This window comes from Schistocerca nitens, chromosome 5 (genome assembly GCF_023898315.1).
Source record: "Schistocerca nitens isolate TAMUIC-IGC-003100 chromosome 5, iqSchNite1.1, whole genome shotgun sequence".
Taxonomy (NCBI): domain Eukaryota; kingdom Metazoa; phylum Arthropoda; class Insecta; order Orthoptera; family Acrididae; genus Schistocerca; species Schistocerca nitens.
Window position 1 is genome coordinate 625,865,526 of NC_064618.1, and position 25,477 is coordinate 625,891,002.

General features: G+C 37.6%; 1 protein-coding gene across 7 annotated transcripts in view; it reads left to right on the forward strand.

The window, feature by feature from the left end:
* Positions 1-1,425: 1,425 nt before the first annotated feature.
* Positions 1,426-25,477, forward strand: part of LOC126259533 (serine/threonine-protein kinase Nek2-like) — a 73,960-nt gene continuing 49,908 nt past the window's right edge. For 2 of the 7 annotated variants that reach the window (XM_049956400.1, XM_049956408.1), the window contains exon 1: positions 1,426-1,773. In XM_049956400.1, coding sequence (XP_049812357.1) covers positions 1,624-1,773 — 150 coding nt within the window. In that variant the 5' untranslated portion in view covers positions 1,426-1,623. Of the gene's footprint in view, positions 2,006-5,656; positions 5,882-25,477 lie in introns of those variants that run through there. The other 5 variants (XM_049956402.1, XM_049956401.1, XM_049956404.1 and 2 more) reach the window with 4 other exon arrangements.

Here is a 25,477-nt window from a genome sequence, read left to right on the forward strand (position 1 = left end):
TGATGCTTGTATCTTCAGCAGACAGTGTCAGTTCAGCTTCCTTTTTCAGATAGGAAGGGAGGTCTTTCACGTACATCAGGAACATAAAGGGACAAATGATTGAACCCTGTGGAACACCTAATGTAATTTCACCCCAGTTAGATGAAGTGGCAAACTTATTTAAATCACTTGACCCATATACGGAAACTTTTTGCTTCCTGTTCTGTGGGTTTGACTTAAACCACTCATATGCTACTCCATTTATACCATAGAATTGTAATTTCTGTAACATAATGTCATGGTTCACACAATCAAATGCTGTGGACAAGTCACAGAAAATTCCTATTGGTGACATTTTACTATTTAAAGACTCTGTTATGTGGACAGTGAAATTGTATATTGCTGTCTCAGTGGAACAGCATTTTTGAAATCCGAACTGTCATTTACTAAGCATCCCATTATGTTGAGATGGCTAACCACTCTTGAGTACATTACTCAAGGATACTGGCCGATAATTATTGACATCTGTGGTGTCTCCCTTTTTGTAGAGTGGCCTGACAATGGCAATGGAATGATCAAATATGCTTAGTCAGAGGTAAAGCAGGTAGCAGTCTTCGGTTTATTGGTAAAATAGTGGGGAAATACAATCAGTCTACAACGGAGATTGCTTAAAGATCACTTGTGCGACCAGTTCTAGAATATTGCTCAAGTGTGTAGTGCTCATATCAAATCGAACTAACAGAAGATATTGAACACAAAAGACCAGGGCAGTCACCGGTTACAGGTTTGTTTGATCCGTCGGAAAGTGTTACAGAGATACTGAAGAAACTGTGCTGGCAGACTTGATTAGATTAGATTTACTTTCATTCCAATTGATCCATAGTGAGAAGGCCCCAAGGATGTATAACATGTCAGAAAAACAATAATACATGACAAATATTTACAACTGGAACAAATAAGCTAATGTACCTTTCACACGTCCCAAGTGGAATGATCGTCATTTTTTTTAAAGAACACTATATGAAAGAATCATTTTACAAACACTAATGCACTGACTCTTGAAGATTAACATCGACTACCCTGAGAACGTCTTCTAACAAAATTTGGAAAACTGGCTTTAAATGATGACTCTAAGAATATATTTCAACCCCCTACATATTGCTCACATACCGTAGGGATTGTGAGGATAAGATTAGAATAACTACAGCACTCACAGATACATTCAAGCAAGAATTCTTCTCGCGTTCCATTCGTGAATGGAACGGAAAGAAATCCTAATAACTGATACAAACGGACGTACCCTCTGCCACGCACTTCATGGTAGTTTTCTGAGTACAGATGTAGTCGCGTATGTAGAGTATCTCCTTCCTTTATACACGATAGTCTTTGACTGTCTAGTTTCCGCAACAACCAATAGCGTTGACGCGGGGTTTTGCAGCAGTGGTTTACGAGTTTAAATGTTTAAATGCCGAGTACTGTTTTCTGTCATTGTGTAGAGTATGGTGTCCATACAAGAACGCAACTAATCATTATTTTGTTTGTGTCATTGTGCCACGTATGTTCCTTTTTTGTATGTGATTAAATCGTTAAAAATGGCAGTTCTTTACTATCAACGGTTGTGAGAGTGAACGGAGAGTTGTCATTATGAACTGTCAACTTCTAGAGTATGAAACTGTTTGTATGATAGGATCCGGTTCATTCGGTACGTGCTTCAAAGTTAGAAACCGAACTACTGGAAAGTATTATGTGTGGAAGACTATAAAATATGGAACATTATCACAAGAACAGAAGAAGGTGTGACGGAATAACTGTTAGATAATTCAAAATAGTTGCAATATTTAGATTTTAGTGTCCGTGTGATTGCAAACTCAGTTTCCACACGCCCTAATGATTTCCACGGGTCTCGAATATAAATATCCGTAGGAACGACGATACTGTTTCATCTATGAACAATTGAATTGTGTTTGAAATCATGAACTCGAATGTAGATGCCCTATAACACAAATGTAGCGGGTTTGTTAACATTGTACGTTGGCGTTTGTGGATCTGATGATAATTTCAGATATTCTACATATTTTGTTATTAACAAAAATGTAATTTCGTAATATCGCGTAAGTGTGGGTCAGTGTGTAAGAGCTACGCTCAAGATACAAAGGCCCGAAGTTCTGTAGTCGATAAGACTGTAGAAACGTTAGAGGAACTGTGGTGCCCAAAACTTTTCGTAGTAATAAAATGTGATAATTTCTTAATTTTGTCTATCTCAGTTCCATGAATGTACTATTTTTGCTGCAGTGGTTACCGGTTTCGGACTGCGCGCATGTTTGTGAACCACAAATCTAAAACTTACAACGTACATGTTGTATAATAAAATTTAATACAGTATACATTCCATATTAAAGGTAGCCTACTTGTATGCTTATGAATATATCTTGCTATTAACTGTAAGGAGTCACGCAATGTCGTGCCATAAGGTGTGAATAACTTACGTACAGAAAGCAAACTGTGGACAAGTACTCTCATTGATAGTAGCCTGTGTGTCTACTGTTGTACCAGAGTGACACAAACAACTGCCAAATATTACTTTAAATAATTAACAAAACGCCTTGGTCAGTGTTGCCTTCATACATATGTGCATCTGTATGGCTGCCTGTTAGTTTTCTATGGTGCCACCACAGTCATTGCCATTTTTAAAAAGGAGATAAATATTAATTTCACATTTCATGAAATTTTTTCACGAAATAACACAACATACATAGACAGGAAATGGTGACTCACATCGCTCTCCTGTGTACAATCCCGGATTTTTCTTGCAGAATACAGTACCAAGACTTCCATGATAAAATATGCTTTTGTGTGCGTGCGAGCGTGTGAGTGAGTGAGACAAAACAGTTCTATCTGTTTCAAATTATATGCAATCATCATCCGTGGCACAAAGGTGACACCAAAACTAAAATCTTAATTGTACATAGATCATACATGTGTAAAATAGTAGCAAAAGTATTGCATAAAAATGCCAGTAATATATCATTGCAGAGGCCGAATTATAAAAGAGTGTGTTACAAAGAATATGAGCCATTACAACATGCCGATAAATGACCATATACCTGTGAAACAGCACATGGGTCATTCCATGTCAAATCAACACATTTTAAATAAAATTTTTACCTCGCCCTCTCAGATTTTGCTGAAAGTTGGCATACTTATAGTGGGTGCTGAAACTAAGAAAAATACCAAATTTCGATTTTTTTTACCTCAAACCATCCCTGAAATATGGCCATGTGAACTTTTCAAAAACTGGCCAATTTTTATTTTTAAAGTTGCCCTAGGAGGTGCCCTAATTGAGCTAGAGAGCTGGGAAAGGTGTCATTTTGCAGCGTTTTCCATGCTCTTTCCAGTGATATACTACAAAACATAATTAAGAACCTTTTTCAAAATACTAATTAATATTTTGATTTAATTTTTTTTTTTTACAAAAAGCACATAATTGAAAATTTTCAAAATATTTCCATAACTACTTCATACTGTTGTAAATCACATGGCAAAATATAAATGTGGGGGGATGATGGGTTCATTCTTTAAAAAAATTATTCCGGACTCATGTTTTTAACTAACAGCCGTAGTTTGACCAAACTGACCTTTAACAAAAAGGAATTTCATTAAAATATAATGAAAGGTAAGTAAAAAAGTACTAAAAATATCACCTTCTTGAAACAAAACTAAACATTTTCTATTATTAATTGCTTATTTTTTTAGTTTCTTACAGTTTAAACTAATAGTCTATTAACTGGCAAAACGAAATGTTGAGTTGTGAAAAACTTGTAAGTAGACTATTGATGTAATACTTCTGGTCCAAAAGTGCACATTTCATTAGCACAGACTTTAGCCACTGTATGAAGGCTGAGCATGCTTGTGTTCCTGTTTATGTATGCAGCACATTATGAACAAGTTGGAACAAGCACAGTGCTTGATGTCTGTACAATCATTCAGAGACTGGAGCCATTGTTGAGAGGATATAAGACTGTTACCTTCTAAGGCTTAGTGTGCCTACAGCATTACTGTGCACTGTGGTTTTAGTGAAAATCAATTGTTACCTCTTTGTTGACCGGTTTGTATCTAGTATATTCAATAGTTCATTTACAAGTCAATCTATAAATTGAAGAGATGGTTCTTGTATCAATATGGAACCAAGTAAAAGGTGCAGTGCTGTAAGAGCGAAGTGTTGTAATCCATTTAAGAAGTCAAATCATTTTATTAGAGGCAGAAAAAACTGAGAAATGTCACAGCATAGATGCCCAAATTATTTCCACAAATACCTAGTGGTGGCAAGATTTGTGATAAATTTAGGGAAGATGTAACCACACTGAAAAATACACCAGAACCCATCAATGTTAAAGGTGTTGAAGGAGTTTCTTCTGGATCAGAGATAATCATCCCAGACCAAGACCCTGACTTCACTGCAACTTCAGTTGTTGTTCCAACACTTAACACATCACTTGAACTAGATGAGTCACCAATTGATAAGAAAAAAGTAACATCTAGGCATTATGCCAAATCAAAAGTGAAAAAAATCTCCTCACCAGTGACACGTAAACTTTTTGTTGCTGCTGAAACTTCGTCAGATACTGATGAATCCATTGTTCAAAATCTCAAAACAAACTTTAATAGTACTATAAGTAGAGCAAAAATGATTCTTACAAGTTTACCTGAAAAGTGAAGTGTCAGGAAAATAATGAGGGAATTTAATGCTCCTAATTACATTGTTTGGCAGTCCAAAAACATTTTGAAAGAGAAAGGATTCATGGAAGGTCCAAACCCAAAACCAGGGAAGTGTTTACCAACAGGAACTGTCAAAACTGTACATTCATTTAATGAAAATGATGAAGTTAGCTGGGCAGTGCCAGGTATTAAAGATTGTGTGACAATTACACTTAAACAAGTGGAAGTAAAACAAAAATATCAAAAAGACCTATTTTGTGTAACGTTAAAGAAGCTTACAAACATTTTAAATAAAAGTTTCCTAACATAAAAATAGGTTTCTCTAAATTTGCTGAGTTGAGACTGAAAGATTGTGCATTTTCTGGCTGTAGTGGCACGCACACTGTCAGTGTGTACACAACTCACAAAAACATAAAATTAATGATAGAAAATAACAAACTAAATACAGTAACAAAAAACAACTTCAACAGTTATAAGCAGTGCATTGCAAAAATGCTTTGCAACCCATCATGAGTTGTTTGCAACATGGGAAACTGTGAATATTGCCCAGGAGAAACTGTCATGTGTAAAATTTTACAACACACTTTTGATGAAAACTTAATTGAACAAGTTCAATTCCGACTGTGGATGTCAGTTGACCACTGTACTCTGGAAATTGTCCAGAAAACTTCTGAAGAATTCATAGATTTATTTTGTAGTAAGAAGTCTACTTTGATTCAGCATTACTTCATTGTCAAGCAACAACTACTTCACACTTTTATTCCCAACGCTACATCAAAATTAATAGTCAAATACTTTTCAGGTGATATGCAGAGTTGGGAGAGGGAAGTAACTAAATCACCAGACAAACTGATGTTACAAGATGTATCAGGCTATGTCACTGCTGTATATGGCAGAAACTGGTGGCTTGGGTACATTTTAGAAAAAAACAATGAACTTGATGAAGTGAAAATAACTTTTCTTCATCCACGTGGACCAGCTAAGTCATTCTGCTAGCCTGCACGTGCAGATATCCTGTGGATGTTCTCATGAAAGTAATTCCATTTACTCTGACAGGGAGAACATACATTCTTAACGAAAGTGATGTAAAACAAACCCAGTCGGCTTTATTAAAATGTAGTCTGTAAAGTTCCAAGACAATTTATTGGGGAACTGCTTTCAACTCAAAACTTAATTTTTGTCTCAGGTTAGTGTTAATGTATACTTTGTAGAAAGTTGTTTGAAAATTACTGTTAGTACCTAATGTGTTAAATTTAGCTATGTATAGATACCTGTTACTCATAAACAAGCATTATGCATTTAATTTTGTTTAATAGTTCCATTCCAAACACCATGGACCAGAACTATTATGCAAATACTTGTACTTTTTCATACTTTATTTCAGTTTGTAGTTAAATGCTCAAACTTTTTTGTTTTATCAATTAATATACTTTTAAGTTATATGAAATTAAAATAAGTAATCAATTATCAAATATGCTGATTAGTTTTGTTTTAATAAGGTGTTGTTTTGATATTTCTAATACTTTTTTACTTACCTTTCAGTATATTTTAATGAAATTCCTGTTTGTTAAAAGTCAGTTTGTTCAAACTACGGCTGTTAGTGAAGAATAAGAGTCCAGAATAATTTTTTTTTAACAATGAACCCATCATCATCCCACATTTATATTTTGCTATGTGATTTACAACAATATGAAGTAGTTGTGGAAATATTTTAAAAATTTTCAAGTATGTACTTTTTGTAAAAAAATTAAATCAAAATATTAATTAGTATTTTGAAAAAGGTTATTCATTAGAACCTATGTTTTGTTGTATAGCTATCCCTGTAAAGAGAATGCAAAATGTCACCTTTCTCAGCTCTCTAGCTCAATTAGAGCAGTGCCTAGAGCAATTTAAAAAAAGTTCGTTCACACATTTTTGGCTGGTTTTTGAAAAGTTTACATACCCATATTTCAGGAATGGTTTGAGATAAAAAATTGAAATTTGGAATTTTTCTTAGTCTCAGCACCCACTATAAGTATACTAAATTTTAGCAAAATCTAAAATGGTGAGGTAAAATAGGAGTGTTGATTTGACATGGCATGACCCATGTCATATACCAGCTGTTATGTAAATACTGCTCGGCCTTTTACATCGGCATGACTACCACCCAGTTATCAGTCAGGATGAGTGGACATAGGCAGAAGGTGTATACCGGCAACACACAGTATCCTGTTGCAGAGCATGCTCTACAACATGACAGTCATGCCCTCCTTGCCTGTTTCACCACATGGGCCATCTGGATTATTCCCCCAGACACTAGTTTCTGCAGGTGGAAACTAGCACTGCAACAAGTCCTTGGAAGTCGCTAACCACCTGGCCTTAATTTTCAGTAATTACTTCCATCTCAGCATATGTTCATAGTAACTACTTCTTTCTTCGCTCCATTTTACTTTTATACATATTTCATTTTATGACCTGTCTATTTTTCGCTGTCCCTCCTCCCACCTCTGTTACATACAATGCACTTAGCTTTTTACTCTTAACTCATGCACAATGTTTTAGTAGTAATCTCTGTCTTGCATATTACCCTGTCATCCACCTTAAGGCTCTCAGGTTTTCAAATCTCTTCCGGTGCAGTCCTCGACAATCAGTCTTTCCTTCTCATCCCATCTGCTAAGTTTCCCCTCACCTGCGATTCTGGGTGACTTTTCTAAACTGTACCCCTTTCCCTAGACCTCTCCTGTGCATTTCCTTCACCCCTCCTTTCTCCTTCAACTCTTCTGCCAGAAGGAGCCACAGGCTCTGAATGCTTGTAAAAGTTAAACCTGTGTGTTTTACATTATATGTCAGTAATAATTGATTATTTTCATTGTTACATTTGAAAAAGTGTACGACCATTTGTCTGCAAGTGCTATGATGGCCCATATTATTTTAACAGGCTCTTTTGTAATGTAGCCTTACGCCATGTGATATTGTTAGCATTTTTGTATACTACTTCTGGGTCATTCCATGTCAAAGGGACCAAGACTAAAGTGTCCCCACTCAACCATCTCCAAATCTAAGGACATTTAGTGTGAAGGTTCTATATGTTCTTTGATGTTTATATACCAAATTCTAGTGCAATATCTTCAATGGTTGAATTTTTAGGGGCTTTTAAAGAGAGGCCCCACATCACATACGAAGGTGCAAATGTGCCAAGTTTGCTAGACTTTTATAGAAGTTCTAGAAAACATTTGGTCATTTGCTTTAATATACATAGACATCTCTCTATGCTGAATCACTCCGTGGCAAAAAAACAGGGATTTGGCCACACCTAAATATAGATAGAAGCCTCTAAAATGTCTAACAAATTTGTCGCACTATTCTGAGAGCCAAGGTTTGACCGACCACTGGTACTTTTCATATGAACCAATCACACCAAAACTACTATGATGTCTATGCGTGGACCAAATTTAATTAACATTGGATGCCTAGATGAAAAGATGTGCGTCTACAAAGTTGGCCAAAATTTTCTATGTGCAAATTTTAGCATTTTTTTCAGGGGTGGGGGGGTGAGTGGGGGGCAATATCTCAACTGTGTCTTACTCAATCCTTTTTACTTGCCACAGCTGTAAAAAGCTGTATTGTTTAATTTCTGGATCTTGCATATGTATAAGTAAGAATACCTATCAAAAGTGGGGAAAATGGATTATTTGTGGGGGGGGGGGGGGAGTAGTTTGAGGTTGTAAATCAAAAACTGTGTAATTGTAGTGTCTTTTAATAGTATAAGATTCACCTGTGGTCTACGGAATGTAACTATGCTAATAAGAAGTGTTTTTACATCCTTTTACAGCACAGAATATCAATATAATAAAACCTCAAAAATTCTCTTAAAAGTATAAAATATAGAAGATTATAATGGAACACTATTTTGCTTTAGAATGTTTTAACACTACAATGCATGTTGGTGCATATATGCTTTGTCACTCTGTTTCCATCAGCATTATAAAGCAGCAATAGTTTTTTAAGGCACTATCTTCACAACAGTGATACATTGCTGAATCACCACCTTCAGTTGCTGCTTACATTATTGGCAGTTTTTGCAGTGTCAGCCTGATGTGTGATATGCTCTTGTACAATCTGAGTGTTAAGTACTGAGTGTGTGAATAATCAATAATCTTTGTTGTAGCTGAAGGTAAGCACTAAAGCAATATGTTTTGATTCACTAATCTGTATATTTTATATACAAACAAGTCTGAATCTGCTATGCTTCAAACCAGGATATTCATGAGCTTTCAAAATTTCATCAGATGGAGCTTATTGTCACAAGTCATCACCATTCTATTATGGTAGAAGTCAACTACAATCAGTTAAGGAGCCTTGACAACTTAGCTCTGGGCTTTATTTTAATGAGGATGCCCAAATTTGTTCATACCATAGTGCCTTGCTGATGACAAAATTTCCATTCCTGCAGAAGACTTTCTGCAACCCGTTTTGTATAGAAAAACATGTAATCAAGAAGCCTTTAACACCAGTAACCATTGAAGTGTCTGATAGGTTGAAGTTACTGAGTAATGAAGTTTTTATACCTGGTCAGAAAATTTGTACCAAATGTAGACATGATGTGGCCCAAAAAGAATCATCCCACCAGGATAAGCAAGAATTACCATCCACTGAAGACATGGATGTTATTGATGCTTGCTTTACTGCTAATACTTCATTATCGTTACTAGGAGGGTCACCATTAAAACTTCAACAGATCAGCAAAAGGGATTCAGTGGGATATATATAAGTGCAAAGTTCCGAAAGCCCAAGGCAGCTTTACTAAGTTAATTGCCACAGCTGCTGTAATGAACCAAGTAGGTATTGCTCAAATACAAATGGAAGAGTGTCAAAAATGTAAAGATGTGGGCATCTTAATTGATGAACTTAAGATTAAGTTTCGGACGTCAAGTAATTGCAGTAAACTTCAAATTTTGACCTCGGCCCCAAATGGCTGGACTACTAAGGATTTGCTGTTTCAACTACAATGGTGAAGGAGGCTAGGAAACTAAAGATGAAATATGGGATTTTGGCAACACCTGCAAACTGAAGAGGAAAAAAAAACTCAACAATGAAGGAAAACAAAATGCTGTCACTTTCTTTGAAGATAAGGAGTTTTCTCGTTTATGTTCTGGCAAAAAGGATTGTGTTGCAGAAAGAATAAATGAGGAAAAATTTCATCAGCAGAAACCCCTGCTCCTTTGCTACTTAAAAGAAATGTTCATTGCTTATTGTAAGCAATATGGAAATCAACTGAGCTTCTCAAAATGTTGTGAGCTCTGGTCAAAATGGTGTACTGCAGTTGGTGCTTCTGGATCACATTCAGTATGTGCATGTGCAATTCATCAAAATGTCAATTTAATGTTGGCTTCAGTAACATCCATCCAAGATGACTACAAGGATTTGATGGAAAAAACTACACAGTATGGAGTCAAAAGATTGTATGCTGCAATGTTGTGAGGAATGTCCAGGAAAAATGCAACTAGAGGTGTTTCTTGAAGATACTTCTAAAGACTATGACCCTGAAGAAACAGTGGATTACAAGCAACAGGTCTATACTGGCACACACATTGGGTACATGTCAGAGAACTGTTAAAGATTTCATGGAGGCACAAATTTTGAAAATTACCAGTTTAAGAAGCCATCACTTTGTGTCAAAACACCAAAGTTTATACCTTGAGCAGCTAAAAAGAAATCTTGCAGAAAATGAATTAATTATATTGATGGATCTTGCTGAGAATTATTCATTTGTTGTGCAAAATGCTGTGCAAGGATGTAATGGGGAGAATAGTCAGACCACATTACATTTGTTGTCTGTTTTGGTGGTAAAGAATGTCAGAATATTACCATTTGTATGATCAGCAAGTGTCTTCATCATGATACCATTGCTGTCCATGCCTTTCAAGTAAAGTTAATAGTGTATTTAAAGACAAAGATTGAAAAAAGAAGATCATTTATTACTTTGGTGATGGTTCAGCTGCTCAGTATAAGAACTACAAAAATTTCCTCAATTTATGTCTACACGAAAAGGATTTTGGTATCACTGCTGACCGAGCGAGATGATGCAGTGGTTAGCACACTGGACTTGCATTCGGGGGGATGACGGTTGAATCCCGCGTCTGGCCATCCTGATTTTGGTTTTCCGTGATTTCCCTAAATAGCTTCAGGCAAATGGCAGGATGGTTCCTTTAAAAAGGGCACGGCCAACTTCCTTCGTCGTCCTTCCCTAATCCGATGAGACCGATGACCTCACTGTTTGGTCTCCTCCCCCAAAACAACCCAGCCCACACATCACTGCCGAATGGAACAAGCCACGGTAAATCGCCTTGTGATGGCACTGGAGGAACAATGAAAAGACTAGCAGCCCATGCTACTCTGCAGAAGCCCTTAAATAACCAAATATTGACTCGATATGATTTGGTCAAATTCTGTGATGATAGTATTCCAAGCATCAAGTTTTCTTTATGTATCAAAAGAAGAAATTGAAAAAAAATTAGCCTGATCAAGAAACAACGTTTGCCATGGGACATACAATATCTGGAACAAGAGAAAATCGTCAGATTAAGCCAGTTAATTGCAATCAGCTCAGAGTAAGCAGAGTTTCACGGAGCTACATCATTCACAGTTTTTGCCTTCAAAACAGATGAAGAAATTCCAGCAATCTCAATTTCGTGTTTACAACCAGGATAATATGTTGCATATATACATGACAGTTTTTGGTGGGTTGGAAATGTGTGTAACATTTCACATGAACAAGATGTCCTAATCAGCTTTATGCACCCACATGGTTCTGCTCATTCCTTACACAGGCCAACTGCTAAAGACACCTGCTGGAATCCTAAGCAACATATTTTCATGAAACTTCCTGGCAGATTAAAACTCGGGACCTTTGCCTTTCGTGGGCAAGTGCTCTACCAACTGAGCTACCCAAGCACGACTCACACCCCGTCCTCACAGCTTTACTTCTGCCAGTACCTTGTCTCCCACCTTCAAAACTTTGCCCGCGAAAGGCAAAGGTCCCAAGTTCGAGTCTTGGTCCGGCACACAGTTTTAATCTGCCAGGAAGTTTCATATCAGCGCACACTCCACTGCAGAGTGAAATTCTCATTCTGGATATTTTCATGATTTCAGAAGCACCATAAACATCATCATCAGGAAGACAATACAGTTATCCTCAATCTGTCCTTGACAAAATTGTAGAACTGTTTAACCAAAAGTGGAACTGACTCTCCAATACTTTTGTTTTGCAAATTTTCTGTGTTGTGTATTATACTTATTTTTTTGGTATGTTTTAAATTAATGTTTGAAACTGATTTATATACTGGAATGAAAAAAAAAAATTAATCTTGGGACTTCATGAGCAAAATATTTCTCTTTCGAATCTTCTCGAAGTGCTTAAATAACAACTTTTGAAACGTATTCTTACTCATCAGAATGCAAGATCCAGAAATTACACAATATAGTTTTGAAAGCATAAAGTATGCTCTTTCCAGTCATGGCAAGAAAAAAAGGATTGCACAAGACACAGTTGAGATATTGCCCCAGATCCCTCCCCCACCCCCTCCCAAAAAAAATTAAAATTTGCACATAGAAAATTTTGGTCAACTAGGCACCCAATGTTAATTAAATTTGTTTTATATATAGACATCACAGGTAGGAATAACCCTCTGAAGTTTTGGTGTGATTGGTTTATGTGAAAAGTAGCAGTGGTCAGTCAAACCTTGGCTCTCAGAATAGTGCAACAAACTTTTTAGCCACTTTAGAGGCTGCTATCTATATTTAGATGTGGGTAGGCCCCTAATTTCTTTCCATGGTGTGATCCAGAATAGAGAGGTGTCTATGTATATTAAAGTAAATGACCAAATGTTTTCTAGAACTTCTGAAATAGCCTAGCAAACTTAGCACATTTGCACCTTCGTATGTGATGCGAAGATGTGTGTCCTCTCTTTAAAAACCCCTAAAAATTCAACCATTGTAGATACTGGACAGAAATTTGGTATATAACCATCAAAGACCATATAGAACCTTCATACCAAATTACATTAAATTTGGAGATGGTGGAGTGGAGTCCCCTTGATGGGAAATGACCCTTTTACCTATGATTTTACGCTTGTATGATCAATGTACAGATACGGTTTTGGCTTTGACATGGCCTTCGTGCCATGGATGACAACTGCGTCAGATGATGCTCAATATGGTGCTGTGTAATGTTTATTTATTGTGTAGCCTTGGGTTTGTTACCAAAGGTTACATAAATAATGTAGTTGGAAAAGTTGTAACAGTTTTATGTCTTTCACCATATTTTATTTCTTCAGACAGTATGGGCATAACATAGAATTTAAAGAAAATCATATTTTAGATTTTGGCATTTACTCGCTGTATGGAAGGTAGTAACTCTTGATACTGTACCCTGCAATAAAAAATACAGGGTTGTACACAGGAATGTGCACTATGTCATAACCCCCTGGCTTTGTATGTTACATTTGGATGCTACATTATTTTGTGAAACAAAATTGTTAACTTTTCTGTAATGTAAAATTGATATGTTTTTATTTTTGAAAAAATGTTACCAATAAATGACAATGGGTGTCGGTGCATGTGTATATGTTTGAGGGCGACAACTACTAAGATGTCCTGTTGGCTACTGAAAGTAATATTTGTCAGTTTGGTTGTGTCAATCAGAAGCAACAGTAGACACATGCTAATATCAGTGGGAAGCCGTGTGCCCACAGTCTGACTTTCAGCAGATACCTTATTCACACCTTTTGGCACCATATTGTATGGCTAGTTATGGTTAACAACAAAGTATATTTATGACCATATAAGAACTTTTAATATGGACATGCATACTGTATGTAAACATTATTGTACAACATGTACTTAGTAATTTTTAGATGTATGGTTTGAGAATGGGTGTGTCAGCCTGAAACCGGTAACCACTACAGCAAAACTGTGTATTTATGCAAATGAGAGGGACTAAATAAACTGTCAAATTTCCTCAGTAACTGAACAGTTGTGGACCTCCCATCCCATGGCAGCATGCCTCACATCTGCAACCTTTTCTTACTGTTTAATACGTTCAAAGTAAACATTAAAAATGACAAAGCATTTAGATGTTTATACAAAGCAAAACCATAAGATAGGACCTTGAGGTATCAACAACAAAAATCTCGTTAGGTAAGATGTCTGAGCATGGGACGTATGAGGACAACACGTTTCACAGGAACATCTCATCTTGAGCACATCCAATCTCCCTTAGTATGTGATACCATTTGATTTAACTCATACAGAATAGAAACCTATTATCTAGCAAGTGCCTGCAGATAATGGAATGTCTATCAAGTGATTTTTATGTGTAGGGCCTATTGTGATTATTAGAAATGAGAAATTAATCATGCTATACCATTTATTGGACAGTATATAAATTTCAGGAGCAACCTACTGTAAAGGATTTTGGCAGAAATCACTACAAACCTCATGTACATAGACAGTCATTCCACTATTACTTCATTCAAATCTTCAGAACACCAGTACACTCAGGTGACAAGTCATGTGGGATAGCAATATTCACACATACAGAAGACAGTAGTATTGTATACACAAGGTATAAAAGGGCAGTGCAGTGGTGGAGCTGCCATTTGTTCCCGGGTGGTTCATGTGAGAAGATTTATGAGATGATTATGTGCGCACAGTGAGAATTAGCAGACTCTGAATACGAAATGGTAGTTGCAGAGAGATGTATGGGAAATGCCATTTCGGAAATTGTTCACAAATTCAGTATTCCAAGCAGTGTTAAGAGTGTGCCAAGAATAGCAAATTTCAGGCATTACCTCTCACTACAGACAATGCAATGGCCGACGGCCTTCAACAACTGAGAGCAGCGACGTAAGCATAGAGTTGTCAGTGCTAACAGACAAGCAACACTACATGAAATAACTGCAGAATCAATGCACGATGCATGTATCCGTTAGGATAGTGCAGTGAAATTTGGTGTTAATGAGCCCTGGCATCATATGACTGATGCGAATGCTTTTGCTAACAACATTTCATCACCTGCAGTGCTGCTCCTGAGCTGTTGACCATATCGGTTGGACCCTAGATGACTGGAGAATTGTGGCTTGGTCAAATGAGTTCCGATTTAAGGTGATAAGTGCTCATGGTAGTGTTAGAGTGTGGTGCAGACCCCACGAAGCCATGGGCCCAAGTTGTCAGCAAGGCACTGAGATATGTGGTGTTGGCTCCATAGTGGTGTGAGCAGTGTTGACATGGAATGAACTGAGTCCTATGGTCCAACTGAACTGATCGTTAACTCGAAATGGTTATTTTCGGCTACTTGGAGATCATTTGCAATCATTCATGGACTTCATGTTCCCAAATAATGATGGCATTTTTATAGATGACAGTGCACCATGTCACTGAGCCACAACTGTTAGAACTGGTTTGAAGAACATTCTGGACAATTTGAGTGAATGATTTTGCCATGCAGATCAGCCAACACGAATCCCATCAAACATTTACGGGACATAATCAGGAAGTCAGTTCCTACACAAAATCCTACACCTGCAACACTTTTGCAAATATGGGCAGATATATTGGCAGCAGGGCTCTGTATTCCTGCAAGGTACTTCCAGAACCTTTTGCATTCATGCCACGTCGACTTGATGCACTACACTGGGCAAATGTTGGTCAAACACCATATTAGGTGCTATCAGTGTACACTACTGAATAAATATCAGTCAACAGTCTTCCATATTTCCATTAAGTGTCATTAACTTCAGTGTGCTGTGTTACTCAACCCACAAAAAATGTTAATAGTTTTAAGAGCATTATTGGTTCATAATTTTCTCATAAATACAAATAAGCTGTCTTTGAATTTCTCTTTTCATGGCACTGCTGTGCTGGAGCCTAAAACATACCAGAATACACAGTTTTAATCTGTCAGGAAGTTTCATATCAGCACACACTCCGCTGCAGAGTGAAAATTTTGTTCTGGAAACATCCCCCAGGCTGTGGCTAAGCCATAACTCCACAATATCCTTTCTTCCAGAAGTGTAGTTCTGCAAGGTTCACGGGAGGACTTCTGTGAGGTTTGGAAGGTAGGAGGTGAGGTACTGGCAAAATTGGAGCTGTGAGGATGGGTTGTGCTTTGGTAGCTCAGTTTGTAGAGCACTTGCCCATGAAAGACAAAGATCCCGAGATCGAGTCTTGGTTCGGCACACAGTTTTAATCCTTCAGGAAGTTTTACCATAATTTCATTTAAAATAAAAACCTGTACAGCCCCCATTTCAGATGTTCTTAAGGTACGAAAACACACTATTTTAAGAGTTTCTTGTCAGTATATAGAAAGGGAAAATACACTGACAACACAAGTGTTGTACCGGCCTTCCTAGCACACACACAAAAAAAAAAATAAAAAATAAAAATAAAAAAATAATAATAATAATAATAATAATAATAATTAATAATAAAAATAATAATAATAAAATGTTGTTGCTTTTATCACTCCATAAATAAAAAATTTTAAAAAGAAAAGTAGATCCCACCACCTTAAAACAAAGTAAGCTACAGAAATACACATAAATAATTAAACCACAGAAATTGGAATTATGGACACAGTCTGGAGATCATTCTCATCTTCTGCAGACCAGTCCAACACTTCTAAGCCATTGTCAGAGGGTTATTGAGTTCCACATACTTTGCACTTTTAGCAAAGGTGGTCAAAGTAACATGATGCCCACGGCAGATGTATCTGTATTTGCAATGCACAGTATTCTAAATATTCTTTTAATGTTAAACTGCTGTCACAGAATGTGTCTTTCTCTGTTGGATGCAGTGGAGGTAAATCGTTTATGTTGTTGTTGTTGTGGTCCTCAGTCCTGAGACTGGTTTGATGCAGCTCTCCACGCTACTCTATCCTGTGCAAGCTTCTTCATCTCCCAGTACCTACTGCAACTTACATCCTTCTGAATCTGCTTAGTGTATTGATCTCTTGGTCTCCCTCTACGATTTTTACCCTCCACGCTGCCCTCCAATGCTAAATTTGTGATCCCTTGATGCCTCAAAACATGTCCTACCAACTGATCCCTTCTTCTAGTCAAGTTGTGCCACAAACTTCTCATCTCCCCAATCCTATTCAATACCTCCTCATTAGTTACGTGATCTACCCACCTTATCTTCAGCATTCTTCTGTAGCACCACATTTCGAAAGCTTCTATTCTCTTCTTGTCCAAACTGGTTATCGTCCATGTTTCACTTCCATACATGGCTACACTCCATACAAATACTTTCAGAAACGACTTCCTGACACTTAAATCTATACTCGATGTTAACAAATTTCTCTTCTTCAGAAAAGATTTCCTTGCCATTGCCAGTCTACATTTTATATCCTCTCTACTTCGACCATCATCAGTTATTTTACTCCCTAAATAGCAAAACTCCTTTACTACTTTAAGTGTCTCATTTCCTAATCTAATCCCCTCAGCATCACCCGATTTAATTTGACTACATTCCATTATCCTCGTTTTGCTTTTGTTGATGTTCATCTTATATCCTCCTTTCAAGACACTGTCCATTCCGTTCAACTGCTCTTCCAAGTCCTTTGCTGTCTCTGACAGAATTACAATGTCATCGGTGAACCTCAAAGTTTTTATTTCTTCTCCATGAATTTTAATACCTAATCCAAATTTTTCTTTTGTTTCCTTTACTGCTTGCTCAATATACAGATTGAATAACATCGGGGAGAGGCTACAACCCTGTCTCAATCCTTTCCCAACCACTGCTTCCCTTTCATGCCCCTCGACTCTTATAACTGCCATCTGGTTTCTGTACAAATTGTAAATACCCTTTTGCTCCTTGTATTTTACCCCTGCCACCTTCAGAATTTGAAAGAGAGTATTCCAGTTAACGTTGTCAAAAGCTTTCTCTAAGTCTACAAATGCTAGAAACGTAGGTTTGCCTTTTCTTAATCTTTCTTCTAAGATAAGTCGTAAGGTTAGTATTGCCTCACGTGTTCCAACATTTCTACGGAATCCAAACTGATCTTCCCCGAGGTCCGCTTCTACCAGTTTTTCCATTCGTCTGTAAAGAATTCGCGTTAGCATTTTGCAGCTGTGACTTATTAAACTGATAGTTCGGTAATTTTCACATCTGTCAACACCTGCTTTCTTTGGGATTGGAATTATTATATTCTTCTTGAAGTCTGTGGGTATTTCGCCTGTCTCGTACATCTTGCTCACCAGATGGTAGAGTTTTGTCATGAATGGCTCTCCCAAGGCCACCAGTAGTTCTAATGGAATGTTGTCTACTCCCGGGGCCTTGTTTTGACTCAGGTCTTTCAGTGCCCTGTCTTATCTCCCATTTCATCTTCATCTACATCTTCTTCCATTTCCATAATATTGTCCTCAAGTACATTGCCCTTGTATAAACCCTCTATATACTCCTTCCACCTTTCTGCCTTCCCTTCTTTGCTTAGAACTGGGTTGCCATCTGAGCTCTTGATATTCATACAAGTGGTTCTCTTCTCTCCAAAGGTCTCTTTAATTTTCCTGTAGGCAGTATCTATCTTACCCCTAGTGAGACAAGCCTCTGCATCCTTACATTTGTCCTCTAGCCATCCCTGCTTAGCCATTTTGCACTTCCTGTCGATCTCATTTTTGAGACGTTTGTATTCCTTTTTGCCTGCTTCATTTACTGCATTTTTATATTTTCTCCTTTCATCAATTAAATTCAATATTTCGTCTGTTACCCAAGGATTTCTATTAGCCCTCGTCTTTTTACCTACTTGATCCACTGCTGCCTTCACTACTTCATCCCTCAGAGCTAACCATTCTTCTTCTACTGTATTTCTTTCCCCCATTCCCGTCAATTGTTCTCTTATGCTCTCCCTGAAACTCTCTACAACCTCTGGTTCTTTCAGTTTATCCAGGTCCCATCTCCTTAAATTCCCACCTTTTTGCAGTTTCTTCAGTTTCAATCTGCAGTTCATAACCAATAGATTGTGGTCAGAATCCACATCTGCCCCTGGAAATGTCTTACAATTTAAAACCTGGTTTCTAAATCTCTGTCTTACCATTATATAATCTATCTGATAACTTTTAGTATCTCCAGGATTCTTCCAGGTATACAACCTTCTTTTATGATTCTTGAACCAAGTGTTAGCTATGATTAAGTTATGCTCTGTGCAAAATTCTACAAGGCGGCTTCCTCTTTCATTTCTTCCCCCCAATCCATATTCACCTACTATGTTTCCTTCTCTCCCTTTTCCTACCGACGAATTCCAGTCACCCATGACTATTAAATTTTCGTCTCCCTTCACGACCTGAATAATTTCTTTTATCTCGTCATACATTTCATCAATTTCTTCATCCTCTGCAGAGCTAGTTGGCATATAAACTTGTACTACTGTAGTAGGCATGGGCTCTGTGTCTATCTTGGCCACAATAATGCGTTCACTATGCTGTTTGTAGTAGCTAACCCGCACTCCTATGTTTTTATTCATTATTAAACCTACTCCTGCATTACCCCTATTTGATTTTGTATTTATAACCCTGTAATCACCTGACCAAAAGTCTTGTTCCTCCTGCCACCGAACTTCACTAATTCCCACTATATCTAACTTTAACCTATCCATTTCCCTTTTTAAATTTTCTAACCTACCTGTCCGATTAAGGGATCTGACATTCCACGCTCCGATCCGTAGAATGCCAGTTTTCTTTAAGTAATGGAGAAGGCCTTACAACAGCATGTGAAATTTCTCTCACCAGTTTTTGGAAGGAACTCATAAGTGCATGTTTCTGAGGATGATTCGCCTCTTGTTCTTCTTGGTTCTGATGTAAATTTGAGACATTGGTTTTGGAACTTATGTATGTAGCTACACTAAGTATTTCATGTACCGTTGTCCCGTTCTTCTCTCTTATCGAGCGCAGTCCTGCTATTCCTCAACAAAACCTGTGGAGTCTCAGGTGCTCTGATAGCAAAAGAACGGATAATCGTTGACACATTTAGCTATAGCAACTATGTTCTGTCTGTGGCTTAGGTGTGGGGACCATATCCTGCTACTGATACAAGCAGTGCTTCATTGTACATACTGAATTTGTAAGTTACATTAGTCATATTCACTGGATGCCATGGAAAGTAGCCTCAGGGATGTGGAAAGAACTCAAAAATCTACATTTAATTTAAGTACAATACAGTGAAATTACTGTATTAGAGTACTAATTTTAACTGTAAATCGACATAAATACTACTTTCAAGTTTCTGTGAAGATACTATTCAGTGGAGTAAAAGGAGTTTCCCAGCAGAAAGTTCTTTAATACAGTCATAAATTCCACTAAAGTACATAATTTATTCGCATAACATTTGCTCTGATAGGTTGCTGAATGCATGCATGCCCATTTACGTGGCTCCTTTCTGTATTAAAGTTAGTCACGTGAAGTCTTTACAGAGATTGTTTTTGGTCGTAGTGTTATATTTGTGCTTTTCACTATTTTTTTGTGAACAGAGATATTTTGGTACTTCTAACTGTGGACAAATCCATGGAGAAGAAATAAAAACTTTGAGGTTCGCCGATGACATTGTAATTCTGTCAGAGATAGGAAAGCACTTGGAAGAACAGTTGATCGGAATGGACAGTCGGGTGATGCTGAGGGAATTAGATTAGGAAATGAGACACTTAAAGTAGTAAAGGAGTTTTGCTATGTGGGGAGCAAAATAACTGATGATGGTCGAAATAGAGAGGATATAAAACGTAGACTGGCAATGGCAAGGAAAGCGTTTCTGAAGAAGAAAAATTTGTTAACATCGAGTATAGATTTAAATGTCAGGAAGTCGTTTCTGAAAGTATTTGTATGGAGTGTAGCCATGTATGGAAGTGAAACGTACACGATAAATAGTTTAGACAAGAAGAGAGTAGAAGCTTTCGAAATGTGGTGCTACAGAATAATGCTGAAGATTAGATGGGTAGATCACATAACTAATGAGGAGGTATTGAATAGAATTGGGGAGAAGAGGAGTTTGTGGCACAACTTGACCAGAAGATGGGATCGGTTGGTAGGACATGTTCTGAGGCATCAATGGATCACCAATTTAGTACTGGAGGGCAGTGTGGAGGGTAAAAATCCTAGAGGGAGACCAAGAGATGAATACACTAAGCAGATTCAGAAGGATGTAGGCTGCAGTAGGTACTGGGAGATGAAGAAGCTCGCACAGGATAGAGTAGCATGGAGAGATGCATCAAACCAGTCTCAGGACTGATGACCACAACAACAACAACAACAACAACAACAACAATGGACATTAATCAATATGTATACTGTGAAGCAGTTGTCAAGATACCCAGTTTTTTGAGGGCTCTACAGAATGTACTAGAATTATCATCAGATACAAGTCTAATAACACACTTCAGTATTCTATAAATACTATCTCTGCTACTTGAACTTCTCCAGAAAATGCTTTTCTAACTCATCTGTGAATGGAAATGTGTAGAAAGAACTGTTGTTGTTGTGGTCATGGTCTTCAGTCTCATTTGATACAGCTCTCCATGCTGCTCTATCCTGTGTAAGCCTCTTCATCTCCAGACAACTACTGCAACCTACATCCCTCTGAATCTGCTAACTGTATTCATCTTACGGTCACCCTCTATGATTTTTATCCCCATACTTCCCTCCAGCACTAAATTGGTGATTGATTGATGTCTCAGAATGAGTCCTACCAACTGATCCCTTCTTCTAGTTAGGCTGTGCTACAAATTTCTTTCCTCCCCAATTGTATTCAATACTCCTCATTAGCTATGTCATCTACCCATCTAATCTTCAGCGTTCTTCTGTTGCACCACATTTCATAACCTTCTATTCCCTTCTTGTCTAAACTGTTTACCATCCATGTTTCACTTCCATACATGGCTACACTCCAGAAAATACCTTCAGAAACGACTTCCTAACACTTAAATCTGTATCTGATGTCAACAAATTTCTCTTCTTCAGAAATGCTTTTCTTTCCATTGCCAGTCTCCATTTTATATCCTTTCTACTTTGGCCTTCATTGGCCATTTTGCTGCCCAAATAGCAAAACTCATCTGCTACTTTTTTGTTTTTCGTTTCCTAATCTAATTCCCTCAGCATCACCTGATTTAATTCGACTACATTCCATTATCCCTGTTTTGCTTTTGTTGATGTTCATCTTATAACCTCCTTTTAAGGCAGTGTCCATTCCGTTCAACTTCTCTTCCAAATACTTTGCTGTCCTAACAGAATTACAATGTTACTGGCAAACCTCAAAATTTTTATTTCTTCTTCCTGAACTTTAATTTGCCCTCCCAATCAAATTTTTCTTTTGTTTTCTTTACTGCTTACTCAGTGTACAGATTTAATTTCGGGTATAGGCTACAATCCTGTCTCACTCCATTCTTAACCATTGCTTCCCTTTCATGCCCCTCGACTCTTAAAAATACTGTCTGGTTTCTGTAGAAATTGTAAATAGCCTTTTGCCCTTGTATTTTACCCCTGTTACCATCAGAATTTCAAAGAGAGTATTGCAGTCAACATTGTCAGAAACTTTATGTAATTCTACTTTCTCTAAGTCTGCAAATGCTGTAAACATTGGTTTGCCATTCTTAAACCTATCTTCTAATATAAGACATGAGGTCGGTATTGCCTCAAATGTTCTTTCATTTCTCTGGTATCCAAACTGATCTTCCATGAGGTCAGCTTCTACTAGTTTTACCATTCTTCTGTAAAGAAGTCATGTTAACATTTTGCAACCATGACTGATTAAACTGGTAGTTTGGTAATTTTGACACTTGTCAGCACCTGCTTTCTTTGGAATTCAAAATTACATTCTTCTTGAAGTCTGAGGGTATTTTGCTTGTCTCATGCATCTTGCAGACCAATCAGGAGAGTTTTGTCATGGTTGGCTCTCCCAAAGCTATCAGTAGTTCTGATGGAATGCTGTCTAATCCCGAGGCCCCGTTTTGATTTAGGCCTTTCAATGCTCTGTCTAATTCTTCTTCTGTTATCATATCTCCCATCTCATCTTCATCTGTGTCATCTTCCATTTCTATAACATTTCATTCAAATTCATCTCCCTAATACAAGCCTTCTATATGCTCTTTCCACCTTCAGCTTTCCCTTCTTTGCTTACGACTGGTTTTCCATCAGAGCTCTTGATATTCATACAGCTGTTCTCATTTCTTCAAAGGTCTCTTTTTAATTTTCCTGTAGGCAGTATCTATCTTTCCTCTAGTGCATATACTACTATATCCTTATATTTGCCCTCTAGCCATTCCTTCATAGCCATTTTGCACTTCCTGTCTGTCTCATTTTTGAGATGTTTGTGTTCCCTTCCGCATACTTCATTTGTCACATTTTTATATTTTCTGCTCTGGTTCATTAAATTTAATATCTCCTGTGATATCCAAGGATTTCTGCTAAGTCTTGTCTTTTTACCTATTTGATCCTCTGCTGCTGCTCTTACTATTTCGTCTCTTAAAGCTACCCTTTGTAGTTTCTTCGTTTTTAAATTGCCTGCAGCAGTAATTGTGTGCTGCAAACATAGCTGGAACATGTTTGATGTTCTGATGACTTTGCTTAGAATTTACAGTATAGTTTGTAATGTGATTTAACCCTGTCCTTGATGCCAAGTAGTCTTCTCTTAGTTGTTGTTTTTGTTGTTGTTGTTGTGGTCTTCAGTCCTGAGACTGGTTTGATGCATCTCTCCATGCTACTCTATCCTGTGCAAGCTTCTTCATCTCCCAGTACCTACTGCAGCCTACATCCTTCTGAATCTGCTTAGTGTATTCATCTCTTGGTCTCCCTCTACGATTTTTACCCTCCACGCTGCCCTCCAATACTAAATTGGTAATCCCTTGATGCCTCAGAACATGTCCTACCAACCGGTCCCTTCTTCTAGTCAAGTTGTGCCGCAAACTTCTCTTCTCCCCAATCCTATTCAATACTTCCTCATTAGTTATGTGATCTACCCATCTAATCTTCAGCATTCTTCTGTAGCACCACATTCCGAAAGCTTCTATTCTCTTCTTGTCTAAACTATTTATCGTGCACGTTTCACTTCCATACATGGCTACACTCCATACAAATACTTTCAGAAACGACTTCCTGACATTTAAATCTATACTCGATGTTAACAAATTTTTCTTCTTCAGAAACGCTTTCCTTGCCATTGCCAGTCTACGTTTTATATCCTCTCTATTTCGACCATCATCAGTTATTTTGCTCCCCACATAGAAAAACTCCTTTACTACTTTAAGTGTCTCATTTCCTAATCTAATTCCCACAGCATCACCCGACTTAATTCGACTACATTCCATTATCTTTGTTTTGCTTTTGTTGATGTTCATCTTATACCCTCCTTTCAGGACACTGTCCATTCCGTTCAACTTCTCTTCCAAGTCCTTTGCTGTCTCTGACAGAATTAAATGTCATCGGCGAACCTCAAAGTTTTTATTTCTTCTCCATGGATTTTAATACCTACTCCGAATTTTTCTTTTGTTTCCTTCACTGCTTGCTCAATATACAGATTGAATAACATCAGGGAGAGACTGTCTCACTACCTTCCCAACCACTGATTCCCTTTTGTGTCTGTCGACTCTTATAACTGCCATCTGGTTTCTGTACAAATTGTAAATAGCCTTTCGCTCCCTGTATTTTACCCCTGCCACCTTCAGAATTTGAAAGAGAGTATTCCAATCAACATTGTCAAAAGCTTTCTCCATGTCTACAAATGCAAGAAACTTAGGTTTGCCTTTCCTTAATCTTTCTTCTAAGATAAGTCATAGGGTCAGTATTGCCTCACGTGTTCCAACATTTCTACGGAATCCAAACTGATCTTCCCCGAGGTCGGCTTCTATCATGTTTTCCATTCGTCTGTAAAGAATTCGCGTTAGTATTTTGCAGCTGTGACTTATTAAACTGATAGTTCAGTAATTTTCACATCTGTCAACACCTGCTTTTTTTGGGATTGGCATTATTATATTCTTCTTGAAGTCTGAGGGTATTTCGCCTGTCTCTTACATCTTGCTGACCAGATGGTAGAGTTTTGTCAGGACTGGCTCTCCCAAAGCTGTCAGTAGTTCTAATGGAATGTTGTCTACTCCCGGGGCCTTGTTTTGACTTAGGTCTTTCAGTGCTCTGTCAAACACTTCACGCAGTATCATATCTCCCATTTCATCTTCATCTACATCCTCTTCCATTTCCATAATATTGTCCTCAAGTACATCACACTTGTATAGATCCTCTATATACTCCTTCCACCTTTCTGCTTTCCCTTCTTTGCTTAGAACTGGGTTTCCATCAAAGCTCTTGATATTCATGCAAGTGGTTCTCCTTTCTCCAAAGGTCTCTTTAATATTCCTGTAGGCAGTATCTATCTTACCCCTAGTGAGATAAGCCTCTACATCCTTACATTTGTTGTCTAGCCATCCCTGCTTAGCCATTTTGCTCTTCCTGTCGATTTCATTTTTGAGACGTTTGTATTCCTTTTTGCCTGCTTCATTTACTCTATTTTTATATTTTCTCCTTTCATCAGTTAAATTCAATATTTCTTCTTTTACCCAAGGGTTTCTACTAGCCCTCGTCTTTTTACCTATTTGATCCTCTACTGCTTTCACTATTTCATCCCTCAAAGCTACCCATTCTTCTTCTACTGTGTTTCTTTCCCCCCCATTCCTGTCAATTGTTCCCTTATGCTCTCCCTGAAACTCTGTGCAACATCTGGTTTAGTCAGCTTATCCAGGTCCCATCTCCTCAAATTCCCACCTTTTTGCAGTTTC